This window comes from Drosophila busckii, chromosome 2L (assembly GCF_011750605.1).
Source record: "Drosophila busckii strain San Diego stock center, stock number 13000-0081.31 chromosome 2L, ASM1175060v1, whole genome shotgun sequence".
Lineage (NCBI taxonomy): Eukaryota > Metazoa > Arthropoda > Insecta > Diptera > Drosophilidae > Drosophila > Drosophila busckii.
Genome location: NC_046604.1, coordinates 3,295,009 through 3,319,679, shown reverse-complemented (window position 1 = coordinate 3,319,679; position 24,671 = coordinate 3,295,009). Strand labels below are relative to the sequence as shown.

Genomic DNA, 24,671 nt, shown 5'->3' with positions numbered 1-24,671 from the left:
AACCTGATTTTTTATTTATTTATTTATTCTGTTTTTCTTAGCTTTTTGGCGTACTGCAGTCTGCACACTTTGGCGTCACGATACCAAATGCAGTCCAGCTGCTCAAAAATATTTTCGGTCCTTTTGAGCAGTACTAATCTCTCTCTTTCTCTCCGGACTGCTCTACGCTCTCAGTGGGTCGACATATTTGACAGCTGGAAAGAGTTCAAGCAGCATCCGTTGGCTAAAAGACTTACAAAGTTTCTCAGAATTTCGGTTAAATCTATATTTGCATCAATGAATGAAATTGAATTTATTAGCTCCTTAAAACTCTTATAAGTTCACAATTAAATTACATTAGAGTTAATATGTTAAGTCTGTTAATACTCCAGTAATTTAAAAAATTACATTAAAATTACATTTCTTGTGCTAACATTTTTCTAACACAAAAGTAGCTACTCAAAAAGATTTTTATGCTAAATATGTTGAAAATTTTGTCAATATCTAATTTGTCGCTTATAGTGATTGCTAGCTTTTTAAAAATAAATAATACGAATCCAAGGATTTGAAAAATATCGAAAATAAATGTTGGGCTAACATAATTTTAACGCGAATATATGCCCGGCTAGCTCAGTCGGTAGAGCATGAGACTCTTAATCTCATGGGTCGGGGTTCGTAGCCAACGTTGGCGAAAGTAATATTTTTTAAACTTTATTTTATACTATTTCAATTTTTTTTTTTAAACTATAAAGTGCAAGTAAAAACATTAATTTTGTTTTTCAATTAAAAGCATAACGTTTTCTCATAAATTGTGAATTACATATATGTATATATTTAGTAGCATTTATTTGCTATAGTAATTAATCAATTATAAAAACGACTTAAGTTTTAATATTATAATGTTACTATATTGTAATGAATATTATATAGAAAGCAGCTCGCTTCGGACTTTCCTTTAACTGTTCTTTTGCCACAACAGTTGCCGCCCTCGTTGCGGCAACTTTGAGAAAATCGTAAAAGCTTTTGACGCCACAAAAAGCTTTTTGTATGCGTCGGGCAAATTTTCCCAAACGCTCAGAGTAGAACAACTCACGGCGGGCACGGAACATAGCGCACAAAAACGGGAAAAACTAACTGAGAAATATACAAGCACAAAAAAAAAGCAGAAGAAAAATTATATAGCAAAGAAAACAGTTTTAGTTTTTTTTTGCATTTCGGTTTGGTTCGGTTTCGCGTTCTTTTTTTTAAGTTATTTTTTCGTATAAATTTGGCAAAGATGTCTTAGTGCAAATGTACAGACCGCATAAAAAAAGAATCGTTTTGATTAAGCAATTAATTGAGAGCGCTGTGAATAATAATAGAAAGAAAAGAATAAAAATAAAAGAGGGCAAGTGCAAGTGCAGTAGTAGTCGGTGGGTGGGAAATGTATTAGCTACGTGCGATTTGTCGGGGGTACGGGTACGGGCAGGGGAAGCGTGCGAGAAGCGCGTAAAAAAAGTAAGTGCCAGAAATTTGTGTATTAAAATAAATCAAATAACCAACTAAGCTATGCATACACACACACACACATGCTGATACATACACACACATACACATACAGTCGAGTGTATATATGTATTTGAGTATGCATGAAAGTACTTACATATGTATGCAGTTAAGTGTAAGTGGCATATGCGCAAATAAATATTCGGACATATTAATTGCTATTGAAAAGTATATAATTTTATTTTTTCGAAAATATGCGCGACAAAATGTCGAACCAAATAAAAAAATATATGTGAATATATAAAAGAATTATACATGTGTCTACATACAGACAAATTTATTTATAGCTAAGGCTGTTAAAATACTAAAAGTTCAAATTGAAACGCCTTGTGATCGAAAATAACTTCTTGATATTCAATAAATTACATCTATATGTATATGTGTATAAGAGTATAGAGACTTTAAAGCAAAGCTTGCTGCATAAAATTTATATTTGAAGCCAGTGCGCGTCAACAATTTTCAAGCGTGTACACAAAAATCCAAAAGCAGTGACAGCAGCACCAGCAGCAGAAGCAGCAGCAATACCCAAAGCAGACCACCCACCCCCAACCCAAACGGCTACTTGATTAACGCAGAAATCTCTCCATATAAAAAAAATAACACACACACACACACTAACACAAATACACGCACACAAAGTTCAGTAGCGAGCATGCGTTTAGCGAGCTTTTGCGCTCTCATACTCACGCGCTCGCTGACTCTCTCACACTCTTACGCTCTCGCTCGCTCGCACGCTCATTCGCTCAGGATATGCAAGCTACCAAACATTACAGTTCATTTTGTTTTTGTCATTGACCTGTTGTAGCAACTTTGTTTATTATAAACAAATTTATAAACAAAAATGTACACACACACACATGTGCATATAATTATTCAACTGTTTGTTTAACAACATTTTGTTGTAGCCCCATTTCCGTGTTATGAACAAAAAGTAAAATTTAATCGTAGCCACTTTAAATGCTACATTTAATCAATATGCTCAACGCTAGCAAAAGCTCAATATTAATAAGTCCAGGCATATAATTAATAAACAAATGCTAAATTAATTTGGTAAGCTTAACATATGTTAAGCTTACAGCAAGCGGGGTCTGTTAAATTTAAAGTTTTCGTTAACTGTAAAGACAATTGGACATTTTTCTCCAGAGTGGAATGAATCGTTTGAACTTTAAACTTACAAGAATATTTAAGAGCACTTAAAAAAGCTTGAACTTAAATTTTTGAAAGTTTTATAAAAATAAAGTAAACTATTTCAGTGTGTACATAAATTTAAGCTTAGAAGTGGTTAGGGCAGATTTCGATGACCCAGCCCGCACTTAACGCAGATTAGCCACAAAGTTTTACCACCAAATATTTTTTGAACTTTTGTTTTGCTGCCCACCGAACCACTTTGTAAACATTATAAGTATAAGAAGCTGGCTAATTCCTTTCCCTAAGGAGGCTTACTCCCCTAAGTGCAGTAATATTAAATAATACGTAAATTAATAAATAAATGTTTGTATTAAAACTTTCGCAGGACAGCAATAGACAGCATTAAGTTTAACAGTAACTAGTAGAGCACAAATATTGAAACTAACCATGGGCAACGTGTGTAGTTCCGGGCAAAAGAAGAAAAAGGACAAAGACAGCGCGTCCGAGAAATCCGATGAGTAAGTTAAATTACAATACAAAATGGAAAGGAAATCAATTTTAATTTTATTTTGCTCCTTTTTTTAGCTCCCCACCATATCAGGAAGCTGGCGCTGACCGAAAGGATGCGTTGCTGGGCAACGATGCAGCGGCCAAGGCCACTGAGGAGAAGCGTGCGCCGCTGGCGGCTGTTGAAGCGCTTCCGGAGACGACGACGACAACAACAACAACCCCAACAACAGCACAAGCTCAAACAGCAAATGGACAGCAGGCGGCGCAACTGCAGCAGCAGTCCAGCATACAAGGCAAGCCCAATGCAATCGAAAAGGGTGAGTAAATTTGGGAATCATTCATTTCTTTTGCTAAATTTGTTTTGTCTGTAGATTCCAACAGCACCACGCCGCAGGCGGCGCTGGCGCCCAACGATGTGGCCAATGCCAGCGCCTACATGGGCAATCTGAGTCTGCTGCAAGGCAAACCGCCGCCTGGCCGTAAGATCGAGCGCGACAAGAAGATTGTCATCTATATATTGGCGGACAATAGCAGCGAGTACAAGAAGCATAAGCGTGTCATCTATAGTCTGTACAAACATTTCAAGAGCAAGTGCCAAAGCAAAGGATTCGATTTCATCATTGCCGATGTGCATGACATGGAGTCGCCAAGCAAGGATGCAGCCGCTGAGCCGTGCAATGGTCAGGCAAAGAAGGACTTCTCACGCCTGCAGGAGGTGAAGCGCTGGACACAGACGCCGCTGGAAGCGCAGGGCGGCCACGAGGAGGCCGCCAATTGTCTCTGCGAGATTACGCGCCATGCAGCGGGCGCCTATATCATACCCGTGCTCTTCCTGGGTGCCACTCTAGGCACACCCATGCTGCCGTTGACTATAGAAAGCCAGGACTTTACTTCCGTGCTCAGCGCAGCCAGCGATGCGGAGAAGCTGCTGCTGGAGAAGTGGTACACCATAGACAATTCCTATCAGCCCATGTGCCATCGCCTCTACACGCAGCAAATAGATCCCTACTGCAAGGAGGTGAACGCCGAGCTCAACGAGCTGCTCGCGGTGCTGCTGCGTCTGTTCTCCGACGATGTCAAGGACTCGTATCTAACCACTGTCGTCGAGCAGGAGATCAACAACACTGTGCTCATGAGCCATGAGCTTGCCAAGCGCTGCATCTGGGTGCAAACGGGTGCGCAGTACTCGCGTGCCCCGGAGAATGCCACGCAGCTGGAACTGGAGGTGCTGCGTCGCATTACGCGCATCTATTCGGAGCTCAAGAATCACCTGAGCGAAAAGAATCTCATACGTCTGCTGCCCACCATGAATATACTGGACGATGAGCTCTCCGCTGTCATTGAGAGTCTGCTGGACAAATCGCTGGCGAGCATCTTCGAGGAGAATCTGCAGAAGAGCATTCCCTACAATACGCTGGGCGTAGATCGGGTGCTGCTCGAGGAACTGCAGCTAGTCGGCCACTACTCCAAGCTGCTGGCACAGAACTCGGCCAACTTTGACATCATGAACGATGTCAAGCGATATATACGCGATAGCACTGCCCAGCCTCTGGTAGTGTCTGGTGCACGTGGCAGCGGCAAGAGCGTGCTGGTGTCCAAGATTATGGAGAATGTGCATCGCTGGAAGCCAGAGGCACAGCTTGTGCTCAGGTGCGTCCCACACACACTTAATTCAATTTATATATTTTACTCAATTTTACTTTATATTGTAGATATGCCAATTTGAGCGCTCGCTCTTCCGATCTCACCTCGCTGCTGGGCTCGATAGCCAACCAAATGTCCGTGATCGAGTCGGGACAACAGTGCCAAGTGCCGCATGTAAGTTGGATGAAAGAGTAGCAAATATTAAAATCTAAACAATATTTTAAATTTGAATTGTATTTTTTCTATGCTTATAGACTCTGTCGGCTTATACGGAGATCATAGGTCAGATACTGGAGCGTCAGCAGCGCTTTTTTGTCATTATCATAGATGGCCTGGATGAGCTGCAGCATAATGCGGAATTGGATTGGCTGCCACAACAGCTGGGCAACAGTGGCAAGCTCATACTGACGGTGAGCGAGCAGGAGGCCGAATCTGAGGAGGAGCAGGAGGCTGGCTTTGATCTGCTGGAGACACTGTCGCAGCTCAATTTGCCGCCGCGCTGCTTCCTGCGTCTGCGTCAATTCACGGAGCGTCAGTGGCATGATATACTCAGCTCAGGCGGCGGAGATTTCTATGCAGCAAATGGAGCGTTGAAGCTGCCGGATGAGTGGAAGTCGCTGCATGGCAAGACGCCGTATCATGCCAAGTCGCTGTGGTGGCTGGCCTGGCTGGGACATGTGGCGCAACCGATTAGCGAGATTGGTGACATCTCGAGCAAGATACTGCAGGTGTTGGAGAGCAAGTTTACGGCAGATCAGGTCGAGGTGCTGCTGCTGATTGTGCGCTTGTCGCGTTGGGGCATCAGGGAGAGCGACTGCCTGGGCGTATTTCAGAAGATGACACAGCTGGAGGCGCAGGTCGCCTTCAAGATCTGGTCAAAGTTCTGCTGGCTGATGGGACCAATGCTGCTGGGCCTTAAGAACATACGCATTGCGGACAGAAGCTTCGGACGCGCCGTCCTGGCGAGATATTCGCAGAAGCAGTGGCTGGTACATGAAGCGTTGCGGGACTACTTCGATCGTCAGGACAGCGAGTTCAAAGCGAGTGGAAATATTAAATCGTAAGTCTGCCCAACTAACTAATCAAGCACTGAATATATAAACTCAATTGTTTGTTTTCGCAGCTACAACTACCAAAAGTTCTTAAAACTGCCTTATCATCATTTTTGTGCGGTGATCGAGGACAAAGCGGCGCCGCACAAGATCGACATACTATTCAATTGCTTCTACTTTACGGATCTGCAGTGGATTGCGAACAAGGTGATTGCCACAGGGCCGTCGCATCTGCTGCACGATATACTCCATGCCCAATGGCTGGCCACCACCGGCGGCAGCGGCGAGCAGTCCACGGATTATGTGCATATCAATTTCCTAAAGGACTTTCTGGTGCGCTATCTGCACGAGCTGAGCTACGATGGTCAGCAGTTCTATACGCTTATGAAATACTATCTAAAGACACGCTTCCGGCAATCACCCGAGCTCAAGGACGATGAGAAGATACGCTCCTGGTGGGAGTACACCAATGAGCTGGAGTTTGCCTTTCTCGAGATACTCAATGCACAGCTGGAGGTCAACGACCCGCCACCGACGCCGCCAGAGCAGGAGACTACTACACCGCCATCAACTGAAAACGCAGCCAGCGTAAAAGGCTATGATGTGCTCATGAACTTGCCACAGCGTGGCTATGTTGCCTCGCTGAGCACCGAACGCGCCGAGATCTGTATTTGGGATGTAAAGAACTGTTGCCGCATACGCGAACTGCAGGGCATACAACAACCCACGGCCATGTGCCCCGTGGGCAACTATGAGGCAGCGGTGCTCTGTCGCCGTGAGATACGCGTCATCAACTTGGACGAGGGCAAGTTCAAGGTGAGTCTGAGCAGCAGCCAACAATGTGTTGCAATTTAATTAGCGCTTTGTTTATGATTCAGGTCACCTTGAAGGGCGTCATGAATCAAAAGATGCCGTACTTTGGTCAGCACGATCAGAATCATCTGGTTTGTCTCTCACGCAATCGCATGTACGTGAATCTTATGAATTTGGAGTCGGGCGACTGTGTGACCACTTTTAAGGCGGGCGAGGATCGTTTCCTTAACTCGCTGCTTGTCTCGGGCGATGGACGGTAAGCAGCAAATTAATTTTCTCTACATTTCATGCAATTAATTCTTTTTATTTGCAGCATTCTAGTCTGCGGCGATGAGACACAGAAACCCTTCCCACTGCTCGTTTGGCATCTGACTCAGCGCAAGCTGCTCTATGATCTCCGCATACCACATCATGATTTCGTCACCTCACTCTCCGCCATAACGCACGAGGGCTCCTATGTGTGTGTGGTGGCCAAGGAGCTCAACGAGCCCACCACTCCCAACTTTATTGTTGTCTACGATCTGCAGAGTGGCACTTTGTTCAAGAAATGGAAGCCCAGCTGCAATACAGTCTCTCTGGCCATATCTCAGCTAAATGCCTGCGTCATTGCTGGCCTGGAAGATGCCAAAATATTGATATGGGATCTGGTGACAGGCAACTGCAAGTGTACGTTGATTGGACACAATGCACCCGTGACATATTTAAAGTTAGATCCACTGGGCAAGGTGTTGGTCTCCTATGACAAGGAGGGACGCGACGGCGCCATGCGCATGTGGGAGCTCAGCTCAGGTAAAGCGTAAAGCTATCACATATTTATTTATATTAATTTTTTATTTCTTTTTCAATCCTAACAGCCAAGTCCTTGGCCGTATTTAAGCCACCAGCTCAGATTTGCACCTGTGAGATTTTACCAAACGGTGCATTTGTGGTGCTTGCGCTCAAGGATCGCAATGATCTGCTTACATTGGCGCTGAAGAATTATGGCGGTGGCAGTGGTGATGCCTTGGAGGATGACTGCGGCACATTGTATGGGGATCCGGATAACCAGCACAAAGTTTTTAACTTGAGTAATTAATGGGGATGAGCATCAATTAACATTAGTTATCATTATTCAAATTATACATTTATGCAAATTACACAAAATTAAAACAATTATTATTCAGAGTTACATAAATATCACCATAAAAACCGTTCTCATGCATAATTCATTAGTTGTATGTAAAAATTCTTCACAAAAATAAACAAAAAACTTACCAGATGTACAAAAAGAAAGCTAAGATACCAAAAAAAAAAAACAAAAAAGAAGCAAATTAAAAGTCCAATTAAGTCATTATTCACGCGCTTGTTGTTGTTTATTGTTGTCTTTAGGTGGTGGCAAACAAATAGAGCAAGTTTTTGGCAAATTGCACAATCTCGGTGCCTCCCAGCTTGGAAGTACCGTAAATGCGATCCACGAATGTAATGGGCACTTCAGCTATAGTAAAGCCATGCTGACGCGCACGCACTAACATTTCCATTTGGAAGACATAGCCCTTGGAGACGCAGCTGGCAATGCACTTCTCCAGAACTGGTTTCTTGTATAGTCGGAATGAGCCCGTCAGATCGCTAGCATTGGGACGCAATAGTACTTGGGATAGGTAGTTAGCACCGCGTGAGATAAGCTTGCGCTTAAAGTCCCAGCCAAAGACGCCTCCGTTACCCACATATCGTGAACCTGATATAATATCATAATCGCCCGATTGCTGCAGCTTTATAAACTCTGGTATAAACTTCGGCTGCAAAAGACACGTACACTTGAATAAAACGCATTATTACGAAGTGTTTGACTTACATGATGACTTAAATCTGCATCTAGGAGTAATATAAAGTCACCGGTTGCATGCTTTATGCCATGCATATAAGCAGTGCCCAGGCCGAGCTTGGCAGCACGCGGACGCAATAATATTTTGTCCTCGCCATAGATCTGCTGCAAATCCTTAGCTACATCGAGTGTACCATCCGGACTGCCATCGTCTATTATAATCACTTCGTAATCGTAGCCACTGTTGAGGTTGCTTGTTATTATGTTTTCAAATACAGTTTATGCCTCAACTACTTACCTAGCCTTCATGTATTTTACTATTAGCCATATTATTATAGGCAAATTATCCTTTTCGTTGTAGGTGGGTAGCAGTATGCTGTATTTGTGACTATTTGTTGTCATTTTGTATTGCACATAAAAAGTTCTAGCAATGAAACGTAAACAGTAAGTATTAAAGATGAGCGTGTGAGCGATAAGCTGTCACGTCACGCGCCCATTCAAATAAATTGTGTTGAATGATACGTGCCTAAATATCGATAAGATTTATGTGTGTGTATGTAAGTTAGTATAACTGCCGTTTGTGCATTTGTATATCGATATACTGCAACTGCAATTTGCTAACGCTTTCAATTAAATTTTCAATACAGCCAAATGTTGCCAACGGCAACGGAATTAATATTTAATTAAAACTAGTAAATGTGAACTGCGCGTAGTAAATTTAGTGTGTACTCATAAACGCAATGGCCAAAAAAATATCATTTAATGTGGTATTTGCCTCAGGTAAAGATATAATATTAACTAGCTATAATGAAATTCATATATGTTTGTTGTTTTATTTGTTTTCTGTTTTGTTTATTTATAATTTTCTTTTTGTTTTAGTTATCGTTACCAACTGCGCTAGTGTTACACTAACAAATTGCAGAGCTTCGAGTTGAGTGCACTTGAGAAATCAATAAACTGACCTGAGTTGACTTTATTAAGTTTGTTTAACAAATTAGTTTAAGTGAGATTAATTAAGTTCAGTAGAGTTCATGTCTATTAACGCTCATAACGTTGACATTTGATTTAACTATAGGCAGGTTAAAGATAAATGGCGTACTTAAGCCGGCGTTCTCAGTCATATATTAAATTTAATTACCCCTAATATGTATATTTGTGTCTAGCGTGTGCTCTGTATACATTTGAGTTGATGCTTTTAGTTCAATTCGATGAATAAATTTAGTCGTTCTTTTTTGACTCCTTTTATAATATTTGTACTATAAATTAAATGAATTATGTATCTCATAGGCATCGAGCAAGTGCATAATTTAAGCCTAATAGTTATAGAATGACTGAATACGCGCACTGCATTTGGAATACCAGTTCAATTAATCTTATTCTGAATAAAACGACGCAACTCTATTGCACAGAAAACACATATATATATATATTTATACTGCAAATAGTATATACAATTAAAGCTGCAGACAACATTTCTGGCAACAATCCAAGCGCAGGCAATTGAATTGCTTTTGCTGCAGTTCACAAAGTTTGTTCGCCTTATTATAGCCTCTCTCTTTTTTAAAGCAACTAGAGCCCAGCACAAATTACGTGGCTCTATTGTGCCCTTTGGCGTCTGTACTTGAGCTTGGTTAGCAGCGAGGACACTGGACCAATCATGGTTAACAAATATACCAGCGCTGTTGTCAGCATCAAAGCGGGTATATATTGGTTGTCCACAAAACGTGTGAAGAATCTGGAATAGTAGCCCAAAAAGATAGCAGCCATGCCTTGCGTAAAGTTGATTAAACCAAAGAGATTATGGCGAAAACGCAACTCCGAGGGTGAATAGTACTTTAATGCAATCTTGGGTTGAAAGAAATTAGCTAAGCCACCCACAAGGCTTGCAAAACAGCCTAGAGCGGCAGCACTACCTACATATCAAAACATATTAATGTTAACTTGCTGCTCAATGAACTGTTAAATTTATGTGAACTTTAACCTTACCAATGCGGCCATGCCACGTATTCCAATGAACGTCCTTATCAGTAAATTTGCCCACTGCTCCCAGCAGCACCATGGAGCCTCCAATCACTTGAAGCAGTCCATGATAGCGAGACTTGTTCTTATGCGAAATCCAGCGAGTTATAGGATTTATTTTGTAATGTGACATCAAGGCCTCGCTTATCAGTACATGAAACTGCAAAAATACGTGTAAATTTAGATAAGATAATTATATATTTTATGTTGTTTGGTTGCTTACACCTGTACCGGTCAAGAACATGTGCATGGCGGTATCTTTGAAATCCAAGCTCCTTGCCAACACAAAAAAGAAAACTGCCACCAACAAGATCAGCATATGATTTATGCTGTTCAATATGCTTTGTATCTGCAGCCAGGCAGAATTCTTTGCTTGCGGCATTTTGTTTAGAATTTAATAACTTCAGCACAGGTAACAACGCGACTAAACTAAAACAACTTGCGTGGTGCTCTTAAATACATATGTGTGCATTTTTGACAATCAAGGCACAAACATACGTGGGGGAATCTCTCCCTCTCCCACACTATCTCTCTGTTTACGTTTTCTTGTTGCTAGTAGAGGTGGAACCAAGCCATCGATAACTATCGCCAGTTTTCAATAGTCCATTTGTTTTCAATAGTATAAAATTAAATTTAAGTGATCTTATTAAGCCACCAGACTTATGCTACGCTAATAAAGATATAATTAGTTGCAAGTAAAAAAAAAATAAACAACAAATTGTAAGCATAAACAAACCACAGCTGATCAAAAACTGAGCGAACTGTTAACCAACACTAACTTCTGAAGATATCAATTTGCTAACTGGCCGTTTTATTTTAAAATTTGATTTTCTAGACGAAGACGCCAGCTTTCCGGCCAGCGAGCTTAATAACCATGGCCCCACAGTGCACGGCTGGCGTAGTGCCGTAAGCAGCGGACTGAATACACACGATATTGTTTTGCGTTTTCATCAGCCGGCAAAGATCTACCGCATACAACTCTTAGCCCACCAGTATCTGATACGTAAGTAAGAACTGCTTATTTACCAAAAAGAACAGTATGCTATTAACGTAAACGTATTCTGCAGCTGAAAAGGTTGAACTCTGGCTGCATTACTCACCAAAGTCAATACCTAGCACGCCATCTTCGCAGTACTTTGATTTTCTGGGCTTTGTGGCGCTGGCAGATAATGCCAATACCAACTACAAGTCCCGCGAGCTGCAAAGCGTTACAGTCAATCCCAGGCGTGGTACACACTTGAAGCTACGTCTAATAGGCGCACATAGCAATCAGTATAGCAGCAATGGGCAAATTGCTCTAATAGCAGTCAATGTGCTTGGCGAGGAACTGGACAGCGCTCACCTCGGCAATGGCGAGGAGCAAATGAATGGAGAGGCGCCACCAGTGGATACTGCGACCGGTGAACTCGCACTCGCCTCCATTTGCGATGATCTGCTGTTCTCCATGTATGTGGAGGAGTCTGTGGTGCATCATATACGTGAACTGGAGCAGCGCAAACTGCGAGCTGTAACCACAGAGAGATTCGAGTATGCTCGCAAGCTAAAGCTCTGCATGACAGCGCTACGTACAGCAGGTGAACGTTTGGGACGCTATGCGCTGGCCAAGCGCCAGGCTGTCCAGCAGGAGGACTTTGGTGCCGCCAAGCTGCGCAAGGAGCAAATTGAAATGTATCGCGCTTGTGTGCTGAAACAGCTACAAGTACAGCAGCTGCTTGAAACTGAGGGCTATCAGAGCGCCAATGATCTAAGCTGCGATATCTATGCGGGTGGCAAGCCTAGCCTGCCGCCTGCGCCGAGCCTGCAGGATGTGGCACAAGCCTTGGCCGAGCTAAGCTTAGGATCGAAGTGTGCCAGCAGCAGCACCCAAGACGACAAATCCTCGACAGATGGCTGCAGCAATGACAGTGTCATCGCCGCTGTGGCGCCTACAGCTGCTGCAGCTGCACTGCATCTGTTGGCCAAATCTCACGACGAGCTGCCGCAATCACCGCGCCTACACAGAGCTTCACCCTCGCCCATGTCGAGCAGACAGGGCTCCCTTCGGCGACGCAACAAGAGCGCGCCACGCAACTCTTATGACGACTATGAAGAGCGCACCATTCCCACGTTGAGACAGTAAGTCCTTGGCATTGTTATTCTAGCTATGAAGCATTAGCTTGCATGCTGTATAAAAGTAAAATGTAAAAGTTGTTGATGTGTTATCGTAACGTTTTTTTTTACTTTACTGTCTCGTTTATTTTTGGCGTATACCTTGTCGTTCCGTACACGTTGCGTTCGCAATTCATGTTTAGCTCAAATACTAATGAATTTTTAAGGGAGTGCCAGGGCAATGCGCTGCTCGAAGCGGATCCCAATCGCAGTCGTTCGCGTCTCAACGATCGTGAGCGCCGCCAGGCAGCGCTGCCCATACTTGTATTTGGCAGTGAGCTGGTAAGTCAGAGCAATCCCTGAGGCAAACTATTTCTAAATGTTGAATCTGCTTGCAGGTTGAGCAGTTCTATTCTCGCCAGTTTCAGGATCGCGAGGACGGCTTGGTGCGCTTGCGTAACTTTCTTAAGGAGCAGGAGCTGCAGCTGAACAACAATGAGCAGGTGGCTAGTCCCAATAAAGTGGCACGCAGCGCTGCCTTATTGCTGCATCGGGCTGTTAGAGATGCGGTTTATTCTGTTTTTAACCAAGCCACCGAAACGGTGCGTGTGCTCTTTCTAGAGTACGTGCCGGGACGTGTGTCACCCAGCGAAGTGGCTCGTTGCGTGGATCGTCTGCTGCCTGAGTTGCTGGCCAAGTCGGGTGATCCTTCGGCGCGCCTGCATACGCTGGCGCAACACACTATACTGAGTATAGCTGCCTGTCCAGCAGTGGCGGAGCAACATTTGGTAGCGCCTGCTCTCTCGCGCACTGTGGGCTCGGGTACACATCAGCGTTTGGCCATGAGTCGATTGCAAATGCTAGAGCAACTAGTAAATACGCAAGGTATAAGCACGGACAAGCACAGCGGCATGACCTGTCGTGCGCTCTCAGATTGCGGCTGTTCTGGCATACATCATCCAGCGGAGACGGTGCGTAAGGTAGCCGAGCGTATACTCTTGCTGGTCTACAAGGTGAATCCGCGTCTAGTGCGTAAGCAGCTGCCACCCGATGATGATATCACGCGACGCAATCTGCTGTATCGCCAGCTATTCACTGAATTTGACAAGTTCGATCTGCAGCGCAAACAGGAGCTGCTGGTCGAGGGTAATACATTTAACAATTTGACTGAGGATACGCAATTCCTGCATCCCACCAGCAGCTCTAAAAGCGCACATGCTTTAGCCACCGCCAGCTGCAATGGGAAGCAGCAATATAATGAGCAGCTCAAGCGTTCCATGCTGTCCGCCAGCAATTCACGCAAAGGTAGCGCCTCGAACTCGGAGTCAACAGAGGAAAATACGCCCAAGATGTAAGTGTCGTTTGCTTTAAAGCCGGACAGCAATGTAGTGAAATTTCTTATTCGCTTTACAGTCGTTGTCCATTCTGTGAGTGGAGCTGTCCCGGTGTTGATACAAGTCAGCTGGATCGCCATTATTGGAAGACGTGTCCATTCCTCACCAAGTGCCCGCAATGCAGCCAAGTGCTGGAGGTAGCGGCACTCAATTATCATCTGACCAGCGAGTGCGAAGCCAAAGAGAGCTATGTGGTCTGTACACGCTGCACAGAGTCGGTGCATAAGCAACTCTACGAGCTACATCAAATGGAGGATTACTGTCGTGGTAGCTTTAACTGTTTACCAACTTTTCGATTGTTTATTATAAAATAATTTATTTTCAGAACTGAAAACGGGTGCTGCTCGCTGCCCATTGTGCCATGACGATGTGCATTTGCCCTTAGATGGCGGCTGGAAGCTACATTTGCTTAGCACTGTCGGCTGTCCAGGCAACATACGTAAACGGAATTTAAAGAAATCAAACTAAGCAGTTACCTTAACAAAACGTATAATCATCTACACTATCATATTGTAGTTATAGCATTTAGCAGCGTTAAGTCAATTAATTTTGTTTATTTTAGATCAATTTTGTTACGCAACTTGGCTAGCACAAGCATTACTTATGTATTACACTTTGGTTGTTTTCTATACAATGTGATTTGTTAACTGAAACATGAATTTTTGAAACGTCCTACAACAATAAAGCCCATTCAATAAGTGTAAATCAATGAGAAAGTTACTGTCAATATATCGATATTTTTGAAAACTCTTATCTCTTATAGCGAATTCTTTTGCCGATATATCGATATATACTTTTGGCAGCTCTAGTCTAGTGGCAACTTTAAAATATAATTATTAATTAATTGTGCCTTGCTAATGGACAATAGGCTTGCTAAGCATTTTAAAACCATAAATGCACACGTGTCATCGCTTTTTGCACATATGTAAATACGTTAAAGTGTGTTGTAAAACAACCCCCAAAAGCCAGCTGAGTGCGTGTAAGAAAGTTGTGTGTTAGTGTGTGTATGTGTATGTGTGCGCGTGGAAAAAACAACCGGCAATATAATTTTGAAAAGAGCAGAAGTCTACTTAGCTCAATAAATTGCTATTTATGGCCACACGTAATGTGCGTCTTTAGTGCTGTCGGTTGACTTATGCAATTTAGTATAAATGTAAATTAGATTAAAAGTAGTGGGTGCCCGTCAGTCAATTGCAACAACAACAGCAAACGCAACAACAAGAGTGCCGCCATCAATCGTCGCGTCTGCTGCCGTCTCCTCTCCCGCAATTGCTAGTCTAACTGTACGCAAACAATTGAAAGGAACACGTGCGTCATATAGCTACGATGAAGTTACAGCGTTTGCTTGATCAGGATTATCTAACGCAGGAGCATCTAAATGGCTTCGACAACTATAAAGTATGTGCGAAATCTGTAGGGAGTGCTGTCGTGACGTTTATAAATTTGTTTATTTATGTTTATAGTACAGCGCCATAGATACCTCACCTCTGAGTCAATATGTGATGCATCCCTTTTGGAATTGGCTTGTCAAGGTGAGTTAGCAGCCAAGCAGTGTAAATAAATCAATAATAATATCAATATGGCAAATGTTGCAGTTCTTCCCGCGCTGGTTTGCGCCCAACCTCATGACCTTTCTGGGCTTCCTGTTTGGTGCAATGAATTTAGTGTTGCTCTCCTACTACGACTGGAACTTTGAGGCCAGCTCTGGCGAGGCACATACCACGCCTATACCCAGTTGGGTTTGGTTCTGCGCTGCCATCAATGTATTTGTAGCTTACACTTTGGATGGCATAGATGGCAAGCAGGCGCGACGCATTGGACTCTCCGGTCCATTGGGCGAGCTCTTCGATCATGGCTTGGACTCGTACACAGCCATGCTGATACCCACTTGCCTGTATAGCATATTTGGACGCAGTCGCGTCTACTCCGTGCGTCCCTTGCGCATGTACTATGTCTGCCTAACGGTCTACTTCAACTTCTTTGTATCCCATTGGGAAAAGTACAATACGGGTGTATTGTATCTGCCTTGGGGCTATGATCTCAGCATGTGGGGCAGCACCATAATGTATCTTGTTACCTGCTATATGGGCTTTGAGCGCTGGAAGTTTGAACTGCCACTGGGGCCATTCGGCTCCATACCCATGGGCAATATTATGGAAGCAGTGCTACATATAAGCGCCATGGCTAATTTGCCGCTAGTCGTGCTCAATGTATACAAGTAAGCTGAGAGTCTAAGCATTTTTTCCAAATATAATTATTAATTCTCAATTTATTTTTAGCTCATATAAACATAAAACTGGGCGCATGCTATCGCTCTGGGAGGCTGTGCGTCCGTTGTGGCCCTTTCTGGCTTTCTTTACCATCTTGTTAGTCTGGCCTTTTGTTTCGCCCAATGATATTATGGAAAGGGATCCACGCGCTATCTTTATGCTAAGCGGCACCATTTTCTCCAATGTCAGCGTAAGTGTTTCCCAACTATCATGCCATACTTTATTTTATCGTACTACCTAAGCAGTTGTTATCACCCCATTCTATACTATTGATTCACTAAAGATAAAGCCAGTGAGTCACTTTTACGTGTTGAGTAGGCATGCGAATTGTTTCAACTATTTTACACACTTGTCACCTACTTATATTGAAAATATAAAAAATGCCACCTTTTTGCTGTGGCGGTCGTACCTGTGCTGAGGACTTAAAGCGCGGACAAACACGGAAATCGGATGCTAGCAAAGCCGAGTCCATACTCAACATCACCGATGCAGAGCGTCCACTCACGCTCAAGTTCTATGCGCGTCATGATTGGCCTTACTTCAACTGCTCGCCAGAGGAGCTGGCGCGTTGGCGTGGACGCACTGAAGCCGATGACCGCCAAGATCTGCTTAATGTCAGCACAGCGCCAAATGTGGAGAAGCAAATCAAGAAATATGATCCCAAGCATGTCACGGCTACGCCTTTGACTGAGAATCAAATATATGGCTGGTATCAGGATCGTGCCTATCGTTATACGCCTAAGGACCGCGGTGTATTTGTATTTCCACGCGAGGCCGATCCTTTGATCAAAATAATACTAGCCTCCAATATGGCTGCCAAAATAAGCAAATAGTTAATAGAATGAATAGAATATAAATTTGAAATTCAAAAAAGTTAAATATTATAATTTTAATAAATTATTTTATGCATTTTGCAGTGTCGTCTGATTGTGGCACAAATGTCGAGCACACGCAGCGACGCGTGGCACTGGCAGACGCCGATGTTTATAGGCTCGTTGCTGGTGAGCTTATGGATGCCCGTGCTTGAACGCCCGCTGCTCTATGCGCTGCTCATAGTTACCACCTTTACACACTGGCACTATGGCACAAGCGTTGTGAATCAGATGTGCAAGCATTTCAATCGCGTTTGCTTCACTGTGCACAAGCGCCAGCCGGAACAGGAACAGCAACATAAGAAGAAGCCGCTTTTGCAGGAGACAGGAAAGCAGGACTAAAGTTTCGTATGATTGTGTGTGTGTGTTTATTTTGTGTAATTTAGTTGCTGTTTTAGCTTCAAATAATTTACATGTTGTGTTTATTAAGGAGGCTGTTTAGTTAAAATCTTCTGTATGTTGTGAGGTCTAAGATATCATGTGAAAAGCAAAAATAATGACAAAAGAAATATACATATTTAAAAATAGTTAATGCTCAGGTAGCCTGGGATCCAAGCATCTCCACAAGAAACGTTAGCTGTTCGCCTTGCTCAGCATCACATCACTTTAAAGACTCTAACTATACTATTTTAATGCCTAGAACACAAAGTAAAGTACGGTATTCCATTAAACGTAACTTACCATGACATTACTACACATATACATATACCTTTAAAAAGGATTATCTTTAGAATAAATTAAATAGTTTGCGTATGCACAGTTAAAAACACAGAATTTACCTCAACTTTATTAAACACTATATGATAATAGAGCCAGTGTTCAATTAATACAGTATATATACATAAATTCAACTAGTTTATTGCTCTTAAATTCTATCTTAGCTAATATAAACACATATATGTCTATGCATATTTTTAAGATACTTTCCTTATCTGCCTCATAAATATTATAGTCTTTAACAGCATTATAGTTTAGCTTATTTGTAATGTGCTTAAATATAATTGTGCTGCTAGTTTATTTATTTCCAACATTTCAGCTAAAAATATATCAATTGTGGCACACATTTAATTAAAAATAACCAACAAGACCTCTAATTATACTACTAGAATTATTATCTTACACATGCATAGACAGAGCAGCTATTATTATTACTACTACTACTATGTTGATTATAGCGCGACAGCACGCTTTATTATTATTAAATATCTAACTATTTATACATATGAATATGTGTGTGTAAATGTCGCTTCTCCATCCTTGAAATTGTGCACATGACGAGACAACAATAAATTATATTTTGAACAAATAAAATTGACCTTAAAATTCATTTGTCTAAGTACTTAGATGATTAATTGTAACAAGTAAGCGTAAAGTTTTGCTCCACTGTGCTTTATATGTCGCTAACCCCGTGGCGTTAATCGAGATTACAGATCTGTGCGCAAATTGTCTGTTAGTCGTAATTTTAATGCAAACTTGTAAATTTCGAAAACAGATTTGCGCAGTTACGCGCTTAAGCGACTTAAAGATGCTCTGTAATAATGGCATTGTATACTAATCGATTTGAGCTCGATCAACATTCTATAGTTTAATTATTAATGCAAGCAGCGCAGTTGCCAGTTAGCATCTAATAGAATCTTCACGAATCAGTTGTCATCAGCTCTAAATACTGCGCAGCAATCAGTTTTTGTTATTGTACGTGCGCTGGACATTACAAAAAACGTTTCCTCATTGCCTAATTGGTGTGAAAAACTCAATGACGTACCCACTGTGCGAGAGAATCCTATGCGCCTAACGGATTCCGCAAAGAGAGTGAGGGTGCCTCGTTAAAGCGCGGGCGACAAAGGGCGACAACAACGCAAGTCACGCATGCGAAATGGGCACGCCAACAACAGCGATAACAACAGCAATAACCGAGAGAGCGAGCACGCACAGCAACAACAATGGGCATAGTAAACCAGAATAAGAATCAAGTTCGGGATGCAAAAGAAAGCTGACAGCGCTGTCGACAGCGCGAGAGAGAGAGAGAGAGGCACACATTTTGTATGGAAAGTTGCGCATGCGTTGTCAACATTGAATCTCTCAGCACACGACTCCAATCAGTTGCGTGCCAGTTGCGCGAGCGTTAAGAACATAGAACGCATTGGGTGCGAAAACTTTAAGCACAAGCTTTTGACTTTAAATCTCTCATCGTGTGCAAAGATGCTGCTGCAGACTTTCACGCAGCTGCTGCTGCTGCTCAGCTTGACAGCACTGGTAATGCCTGCATCCTACTTGCGCGACAGCAGCAGCACTGAGCCGCTGCCCAGCAGCAGCAGCAGTGCAGCGCCAAGCACAACAACAACAACAACTGCTGGCAGTAGTGGGCACAAGGAGGAAATATTTCCAGCTGTGGCGCCAGTGATTGAAACGCAGCCCGGCTTGCTGCCGCCTGCACTGGAACAGGATGATGGCGTGCGTCGTCGCGTGGTTACCTACGATCAGCGCCAGGAGGGACAGTACAATATTCGCGCCGATCTGGAGAATTTTATGATTGTGCTCATACCGCCAGGTCCGCAGGAAGGTCTCAGTTTGTTGGACTTGCTGACCAAATCCTCTGTGCGTGGCTCCAACAAGCGCATACAGAAGCGCAAGCATGCCCATGTAATGCCGCTGAGGACCACACCCGAGGCAGTGGGCGCTGCTGTGGGCTTGCCGCTGCCCGAATTTATTGAGGGACGCACGCCCTATCATGTGGACATTTCTGCCTCCAGCAATGAGCAGCAACCAGCGCGTCTGCATCGCCAGCAGGTGGATGTGTTGCCGCCTCAGCTGTTGCCAATGCCGCAGCTTATCAAGCCCTTTCATCTGGAGGCGGAGCAGGAGCTAATACAGGCACTGCCGCCAGTCACGGCCAATAGCAATGGACACAATCTGCTGGAGAGCTTCAACCAAGCCGCTTCACAATATTATCGCAATTCGCGCGCCTTGAGCGCTGACAGCTTTCTGGAAACCAATCGTCTGCCCACCGATGCCAGCTCCACGGGACGTGCCATTCAATGTAGCCTGCTCTAAATATCGCTACCAGAATTGTCCCCGCAGTCAGTTGAACAATGCGCTCTATCCGCCCATTGATGTGCCCGCTTATCAGGTGAACGAAGCGCAACCACGTCGCTGGCTGCTGGATGAGGAGCCCACGCCCATTTATGCCAAGTCGCATGCTGACGGCAAGGACTTGATCGAGGCCGATGTGCTTAGCTTTGAGCTGTTGGGCGATGGCTTGGGTGAATCCAAGTCGCTGTTGCGCGACGCTTTGGCACGTTGTGCACCTGGACAGAGGCGTGACAGCTACGGCGCCTGTCGCCAGATCGAGGGCTATTGAGACTAAGACTTTCTAACCAGACTGCTAAGCATAACGCGCAACTGCGTTTCATAGTTTTAAGTTTTGCAAACATTTATAAATAAATTCAAATACATATATGACTTAATGATGAAGCGGAAGTGTTTGCTGAAGGATGAGGCTTAATCACATAGATTTTAAGGTCAACGCCATAATTTGCGCTCACTGGCAATTTTCAATTGCAATAACCAGTTTATCCAAAGAAAAACTAGAAAAGTGCAGCTTCTAGTTTGTGCTACCCGCGGGAATAGTTCCCACTGGTCATTGAACCTGAGACTGCTGAGCATCAGATTGTTGTTTGGATAGCTGCTGTTAATAAATAAAGTAAATATTACTCCGACTATTCATGTTTACCTTCCTCAATTAGCGCGACTTATAAACATTTCCGCTGTCGCTGCTGTTTTTAGGTCATCGGGTTATTGTGAAAGCAAATCTTAAATGAAATGAGAACTTCTGATAAATTCGAAGAGCAAATAGATCAGGCAAAGCATTGTGAATCAATGATTACATCTACACGAATCGTATTGGATTAGACATAATGATGGGAAAGATAAATAATTCAAGAGTACGCTAACCCAAATACTCAAGTTTTGAATTTAAAAATTAATGAAAGCTTGATTTGAGTTTTAAGCATTGCACTTAAAATTTACTAAGAAATAATTTACGCGCAGTAAATTATAAAATTAGATTAAATTAAAGTGTAAGAAACTGTAATTCTTTCAACTCTGTACGTCCATTAATTTACAATTTGAATTGAACCAAGGCGAAGCTGATTATTAGGTGAGCTCTTGGGAAACTCTGTAAGTCTTCTTTGTGGCCAGCTTCTTGCATTTCCAGCAAACAATGCGGAAGCGTTTTGGCCATTGAACTTGGGTCTATTCCGCAATCGAGTTTTCATTTTTGCATCGACCGCAGGCTCTTCTTGGTTTTGTGCTTAGAACTTTTGGCTCATTCGCTGACGCAACTGCAACAGCAACAGACAGCAACGGTCCTGAAACCATAAGCATATAGTTGTTTCAAAAAAAAAAAAAACTATGTGCAATTTTACTAATCGTCTATTCGTATTTGTTTTGCTGCATTATTTTGTAATTACCTTGACATTGGCTAAGCCGCTCAAGCAGCAACCACGCTTTAATGCTGTTGACTTATTGGAGTTGTTATACAATGATTATGGCGACTATGGTTATCAGGAGGAGCAGGTGCACTATGATCAGCGCCAGAAGGGAGAGGAAAATCTAAATGTACATCTAAATGGATTTTTGATTGGACTGCCTACTCGCGAAGATGATGACATTTCTTGGTTGGATTCACTTGCCGAGGAGTACTTAAGTATATGTAGTGTATTAACAGTTTTGCAAATTAATAGCATAATTTTCTTTTGTAAACTTAGCCAACACAATGCCGAAAAAGCAAGTCCCTTTAGAGTCTGAGGGAACCTATCAGTCACTATCCAAATCGAATGCTTCCGAATTGGCGACAGACCAAGTTGTGAGTATACCTGCTGGCAAGAAGGAGTTGGAAAGTCGACAGCATGTACCTGATGAAGCAGCCAGCTCACCTCGGTTAGTACAGAATATGTTGAGCTTTATCGAAAAAGATTATGTACGATTATTTACTTTTTAGCACAAGGTCGCACATTCTGCAGCTTTTAAAAATGTTTAGACGCACACACGTATAATTTGCTATGCTTTACGATACATTTTATATATAGTATTTTATAATCATAATCCCAAAATAAACATAATTTAAGTTTTATATCAAGGTTGTTTTTATTTGGCGGAAATATGATGTAGTGGATCTTTTTGAATTGCCCCTAACTTCCTTATCAAATACGTTACAATTCAAACTGAATTTGCACTATGTCAATTGCTTGCAGCTCTGACAGGGGACTGCTGTGATACTCGCATCAAATTTGCATTGGATGACACTTGCAAAAAGATTTTGTGCTGATAATAAAGTTTGTAAACAAATAAAAAGCAGAAGCTGCCGGTCATAATTTAATTCATCAAGTGGTTCTTAAGCAATCAACATGATTTGTAACGCGAGTAAATCTGTGCTTCTGTGTGCCGGGCGTAGCTTTGGAGGAATCATAAACAAAAGTAAGCCCTAAAGCCCTTTCCTTACGGTAACGGTCAAAAGGTTCACATCAATTCAAACGCCTATCAGTTACATAGAAAGGCACACGACAATCGTGTGCTTGGTCAAAGTTTACAGATTCTTAAAGATTAAATTTAACAAAGTAAGCTTATTTTGTAGGTCATATATACATACATATAATATGTACATATACATACGCAGTTGATTTAGATTTTCTACGCCATTGAACTGCGCATTACCAACTTGCTTATTTATATATGTTTATATGCAGTTTATAAATAACATATCTTTGTGTATCCATTTAGCTATTCAACCCTTTCACAAAAGTTCTGTGACACACAATCCAACCGCGCCAGTTCCTGCTCCGTCATTGCCGCTTCCTAACAATGTTGACGCCGCAGAGTCGACGCGCTTTTCTCCACAACGCTCGCGTGACATTTCTGACAACATAATGGCCATGTCATATGCGGCAATTTCAATGATTGACATTACTACGGATAACAGTTTGACGGCTTCACAGGACATGCAGTTGAGGTCCTCTTCCTTGCAAGATCCTTATGTGCAGTCGTACGATTGCTTTGGCGCCGTCAGCTTGAATGCGGTCATGCAAAGCAATGTGCCCACACCGTTTGGTGGCATGCACAAATTCTCGCATCTGAATATGCCGGGTGGACAGTGGTCACAGGAATACAAGTTTACTTCACAGAATATGCAGGACTCTCATTATCGAGCGCTGCGCGAGAGCACCCGTGCCGATTGGGTTACCTATGATCAGAATGCCATTATTACCAAATGCAAGGATTAACGAAAACGACCTCATCGTTTTTGATTATTATTTATAAATATTATATTATATGCATACTTATTTATAGCCACGCCATATCATAAACAAACATAAACATCATAAATTTATTATTAATTCTCAATAAAAAACTTAAAAGAATATAAAAAATCGTTTTATTTTGAAATTTAAAGCGTTCAACTCGTGCTTACCAACACTAAAAGAGACAGATCTGTCGATATATTTAAACTATCGATAAATACACTAAATATTGTAACGCAGTTTTTGCAAGCCTAAATTATAATTGTATATTTTGTGTAATTTTAAAGACTAAGAACTTTTAAAAACATAGAAAATTAGCGTTTAATAATAAGAATTTGCAAATTGTTAATTAATAAACACTTGTAAGTTTGACCAGCCCTGGACTATCAGAAGAAAGCTGGTGCCGGTAAAAAAAGCAAAGTCAGTGGTATATTTGCAAAAAATGGATCCGACGCTTAATGATTACAAGCTTAGCTGTGAATTGCTGGGGCACAGCTTAGATGTCCGTGCTGTTGCGACTGGTGGCAATGCAGCTGGCTGTGGCCAAATAATTTTGTCTGGCTCGCGGGACAAAAGCTGCAAACTCTGGAAGCCTGTGGGGTGCGTAGCTGCAGACAAAGAAATTTTGTTGCTTAATTTTGTTTTTGTAGAAACGAGTATGTGGAAAGCGTAACGCTGCAAGATCATAAGAACTTTATAGCCAATATATGTTATTTGGCCACGGAGCAGTGGATTTGCACGGCAAGCAACGATGCAACTATATGCATTTATCAGCAGGATGCTTTTGTGCCGCTCATCACACTTAAGGGTCATGAGTCGACAGTGTGTGCCTTGGCGGCAGGCTTGCAATCGCGCAGTCTTATTAGCGGCAGCTGGGATAAAACCGCTCGTGTGTGGAGTATCAGTGAGACGGGAGATGTGAAATATATAACGCTGCAGGGTCACGAAGCTGCTGTCTGGGCGGTGGCCACATTAACGGAGCAACGCAAGTATGTAACAGGCGGTGCGGACAAGTGCATCTACTATTGGAATGCGCAAGGCGAAAAGCTGCGTCTGCTCAAGGGACATACGGATTGCGTGCGCAGTTTGGTGCCGCTGTCCGCCAACTCGCTGCTCTCCTGTGGCAACGATGCTGTGTTGCGCTATTGGAACGAGGATGGCGAATGCATGCGGGAGCTGACTGGCCACACTAACTACATCTATGCCATGGCACGCAACGAAGCTCTGGGCGCGGATATTGTGCTAAGCTGCGGCGAAGAT

At 42.8% G+C, this 24,671-nt stretch overlaps 10 protein-coding genes across 12 annotated transcripts in view; 7 read left to right on the top strand and 3 right to left on the bottom strand.

Moving 5' to 3' along the window:
- Positions 1–1,070: 1,070 nt before the first annotated feature.
- On the top strand, positions 1,071–8,008 carry LOC108604264. Its single transcript, XM_017993662.1, has 10 exons — positions 1,071–1,476; positions 3,038–3,170; positions 3,238–3,479; positions 3,534–4,812; positions 4,875–4,980; positions 5,061–5,866; positions 5,930–6,674; positions 6,737–6,927; positions 6,985–7,460; positions 7,526–8,008. The coding sequence occupies exons 2-10, from the start codon at positions 3,100–3,102 to the stop codon at positions 7,744–7,746; spliced, it is 4,137 nt and encodes a 1,378-aa protein (XP_017849151.1). The 5' UTR covers positions 1,071–1,476; positions 3,038–3,099; the 3' UTR covers positions 7,747–8,008.
- On the bottom strand, positions 7,999–8,934 carry LOC108604358 (probable dolichol-phosphate mannosyltransferase). Its single transcript, XM_017993796.2, has 3 exons — positions 8,771–8,934; positions 8,503–8,713; positions 7,999–8,446 (listed from the first exon to the last, which is right to left on the bottom strand). The coding sequence occupies exons 1-3, from the start codon at positions 8,872–8,874 to the stop codon at positions 8,036–8,038; spliced, it is 726 nt and encodes a 241-aa protein (XP_017849285.1). The 5' UTR covers positions 8,875–8,934; the 3' UTR covers positions 7,999–8,035.
- A 200-nt stretch (positions 8,935–9,134) lies between these two features.
- LOC108604293 (centrosomal protein of 104 kDa) lies at positions 9,135–14,666 on the top strand. Of its 2 annotated transcripts, none has more exons than XM_017993718.2 (7): positions 9,135–9,252; positions 11,327–11,494; positions 11,559–12,606; positions 12,807–12,921; positions 12,978–13,930; positions 13,993–14,240; positions 14,299–14,666. In XM_017993718.2, exons 1-7 carry the CDS (start codon positions 9,213–9,215, stop codon positions 14,439–14,441), a joined length of 2,715 nt encoding a protein of 904 aa, XP_017849207.1. In that variant the 5' UTR covers positions 9,135–9,212; the 3' UTR covers positions 14,442–14,666. The 2 variants fall into 2 exon arrangements, with proteins under 2 accessions (XP_017849207.1, XP_017849199.1); XM_017993710.2 differs by having other exon boundaries at positions 12,783–12,921.
- Positions 9,885–11,029, bottom strand: LOC108604365. Its single transcript, XM_017993809.1, has 3 exons — positions 10,715–11,029; positions 10,459–10,651; positions 9,885–10,385 (listed from the first exon to the last, which is right to left on the bottom strand). The coding sequence occupies exons 1-3, from the start codon at positions 10,871–10,873 to the stop codon at positions 10,069–10,071; spliced, it is 669 nt and encodes a 222-aa protein (XP_017849298.1). The 5' UTR covers positions 10,874–11,029; the 3' UTR covers positions 9,885–10,068.
- Positions 14,667–14,815: 149 nt separating the features above from the next.
- On the top strand, positions 14,816–17,621 carry LOC108604345 (ethanolaminephosphotransferase 1). 2 transcript variants are annotated; one of them, XM_017993785.2, is made up of 5 exons: positions 14,816–15,371; positions 15,437–15,505; positions 15,569–16,191; positions 16,253–16,433; positions 16,489–16,590. In XM_017993785.2, the coding sequence occupies exons 1-5, from the start codon at positions 15,300–15,302 to the stop codon at positions 16,522–16,524; spliced, it is 981 nt and encodes a 326-aa protein (XP_017849274.2). In that variant the 5' UTR covers positions 14,816–15,299; the 3' UTR covers positions 16,525–16,590. The 2 variants fall into 2 exon arrangements, with proteins under 2 accessions (XP_017849274.2, XP_017849266.2); XM_017993777.2 differs by lacking the exon at positions 16,489–16,590 and adding an exon at positions 17,161–17,621 and having other exon boundaries at positions 14,820–15,371.
- Positions 16,534–17,089, top strand: LOC108604397. The gene has a single exon (XM_017993859.2). It carries the CDS (start codon positions 16,624–16,626, stop codon positions 17,074–17,076), a length of 453 nt encoding a protein of 150 aa, XP_017849348.1. The 5' UTR covers positions 16,534–16,623; the 3' UTR covers positions 17,077–17,089.
- Positions 17,622–19,219: 1,598 nt separating the features above from the next.
- LOC108604336 lies at positions 19,220–20,596 on the top strand. The gene is made up of 2 exons (XM_033293980.1): positions 19,220–20,157; positions 20,189–20,596. The coding sequence occupies exons 1-2, from the start codon at positions 19,315–19,317 to the stop codon at positions 20,471–20,473; spliced, it is 1,128 nt and encodes a 375-aa protein (XP_033149871.1). The 5' UTR covers positions 19,220–19,314; the 3' UTR covers positions 20,474–20,596.
- Positions 20,597–21,525: 929 nt separating this feature from the next.
- On the top strand, positions 21,526–22,169 carry LOC108608405. The gene is made up of 3 exons (XM_017999805.1): positions 21,526–21,820; positions 21,882–22,053; positions 22,115–22,169. Exons 1-3 carry the CDS (start codon positions 21,526–21,528, stop codon positions 22,167–22,169), a joined length of 522 nt encoding a protein of 173 aa, XP_017855294.1.
- Positions 22,170–22,480: 311 nt separating this feature from the next.
- LOC108604377 (CG17508) lies at positions 22,481–23,482 on the top strand. Its single transcript, XM_017993835.1, has 2 exons — positions 22,481–22,590; positions 22,894–23,482. The coding sequence occupies exons 1-2, from the start codon at positions 22,521–22,523 to the stop codon at positions 23,391–23,393; spliced, it is 570 nt and encodes a 189-aa protein (XP_017849324.1). The 5' UTR covers positions 22,481–22,520; the 3' UTR covers positions 23,394–23,482.
- A 1,128-nt stretch (positions 23,483–24,610) lies between these two features.
- Positions 24,611–24,671, bottom strand: part of LOC108604387 — a 5,597-nt gene continuing 5,536 nt past the window's right edge. The window contains exon 3 of the mRNA XM_017993847.2: positions 24,611–24,658. Coding sequence (XP_017849336.2) covers positions 24,611–24,658 — 48 coding nt within the window. The remainder of the gene's footprint in view (positions 24,659–24,671) is intronic.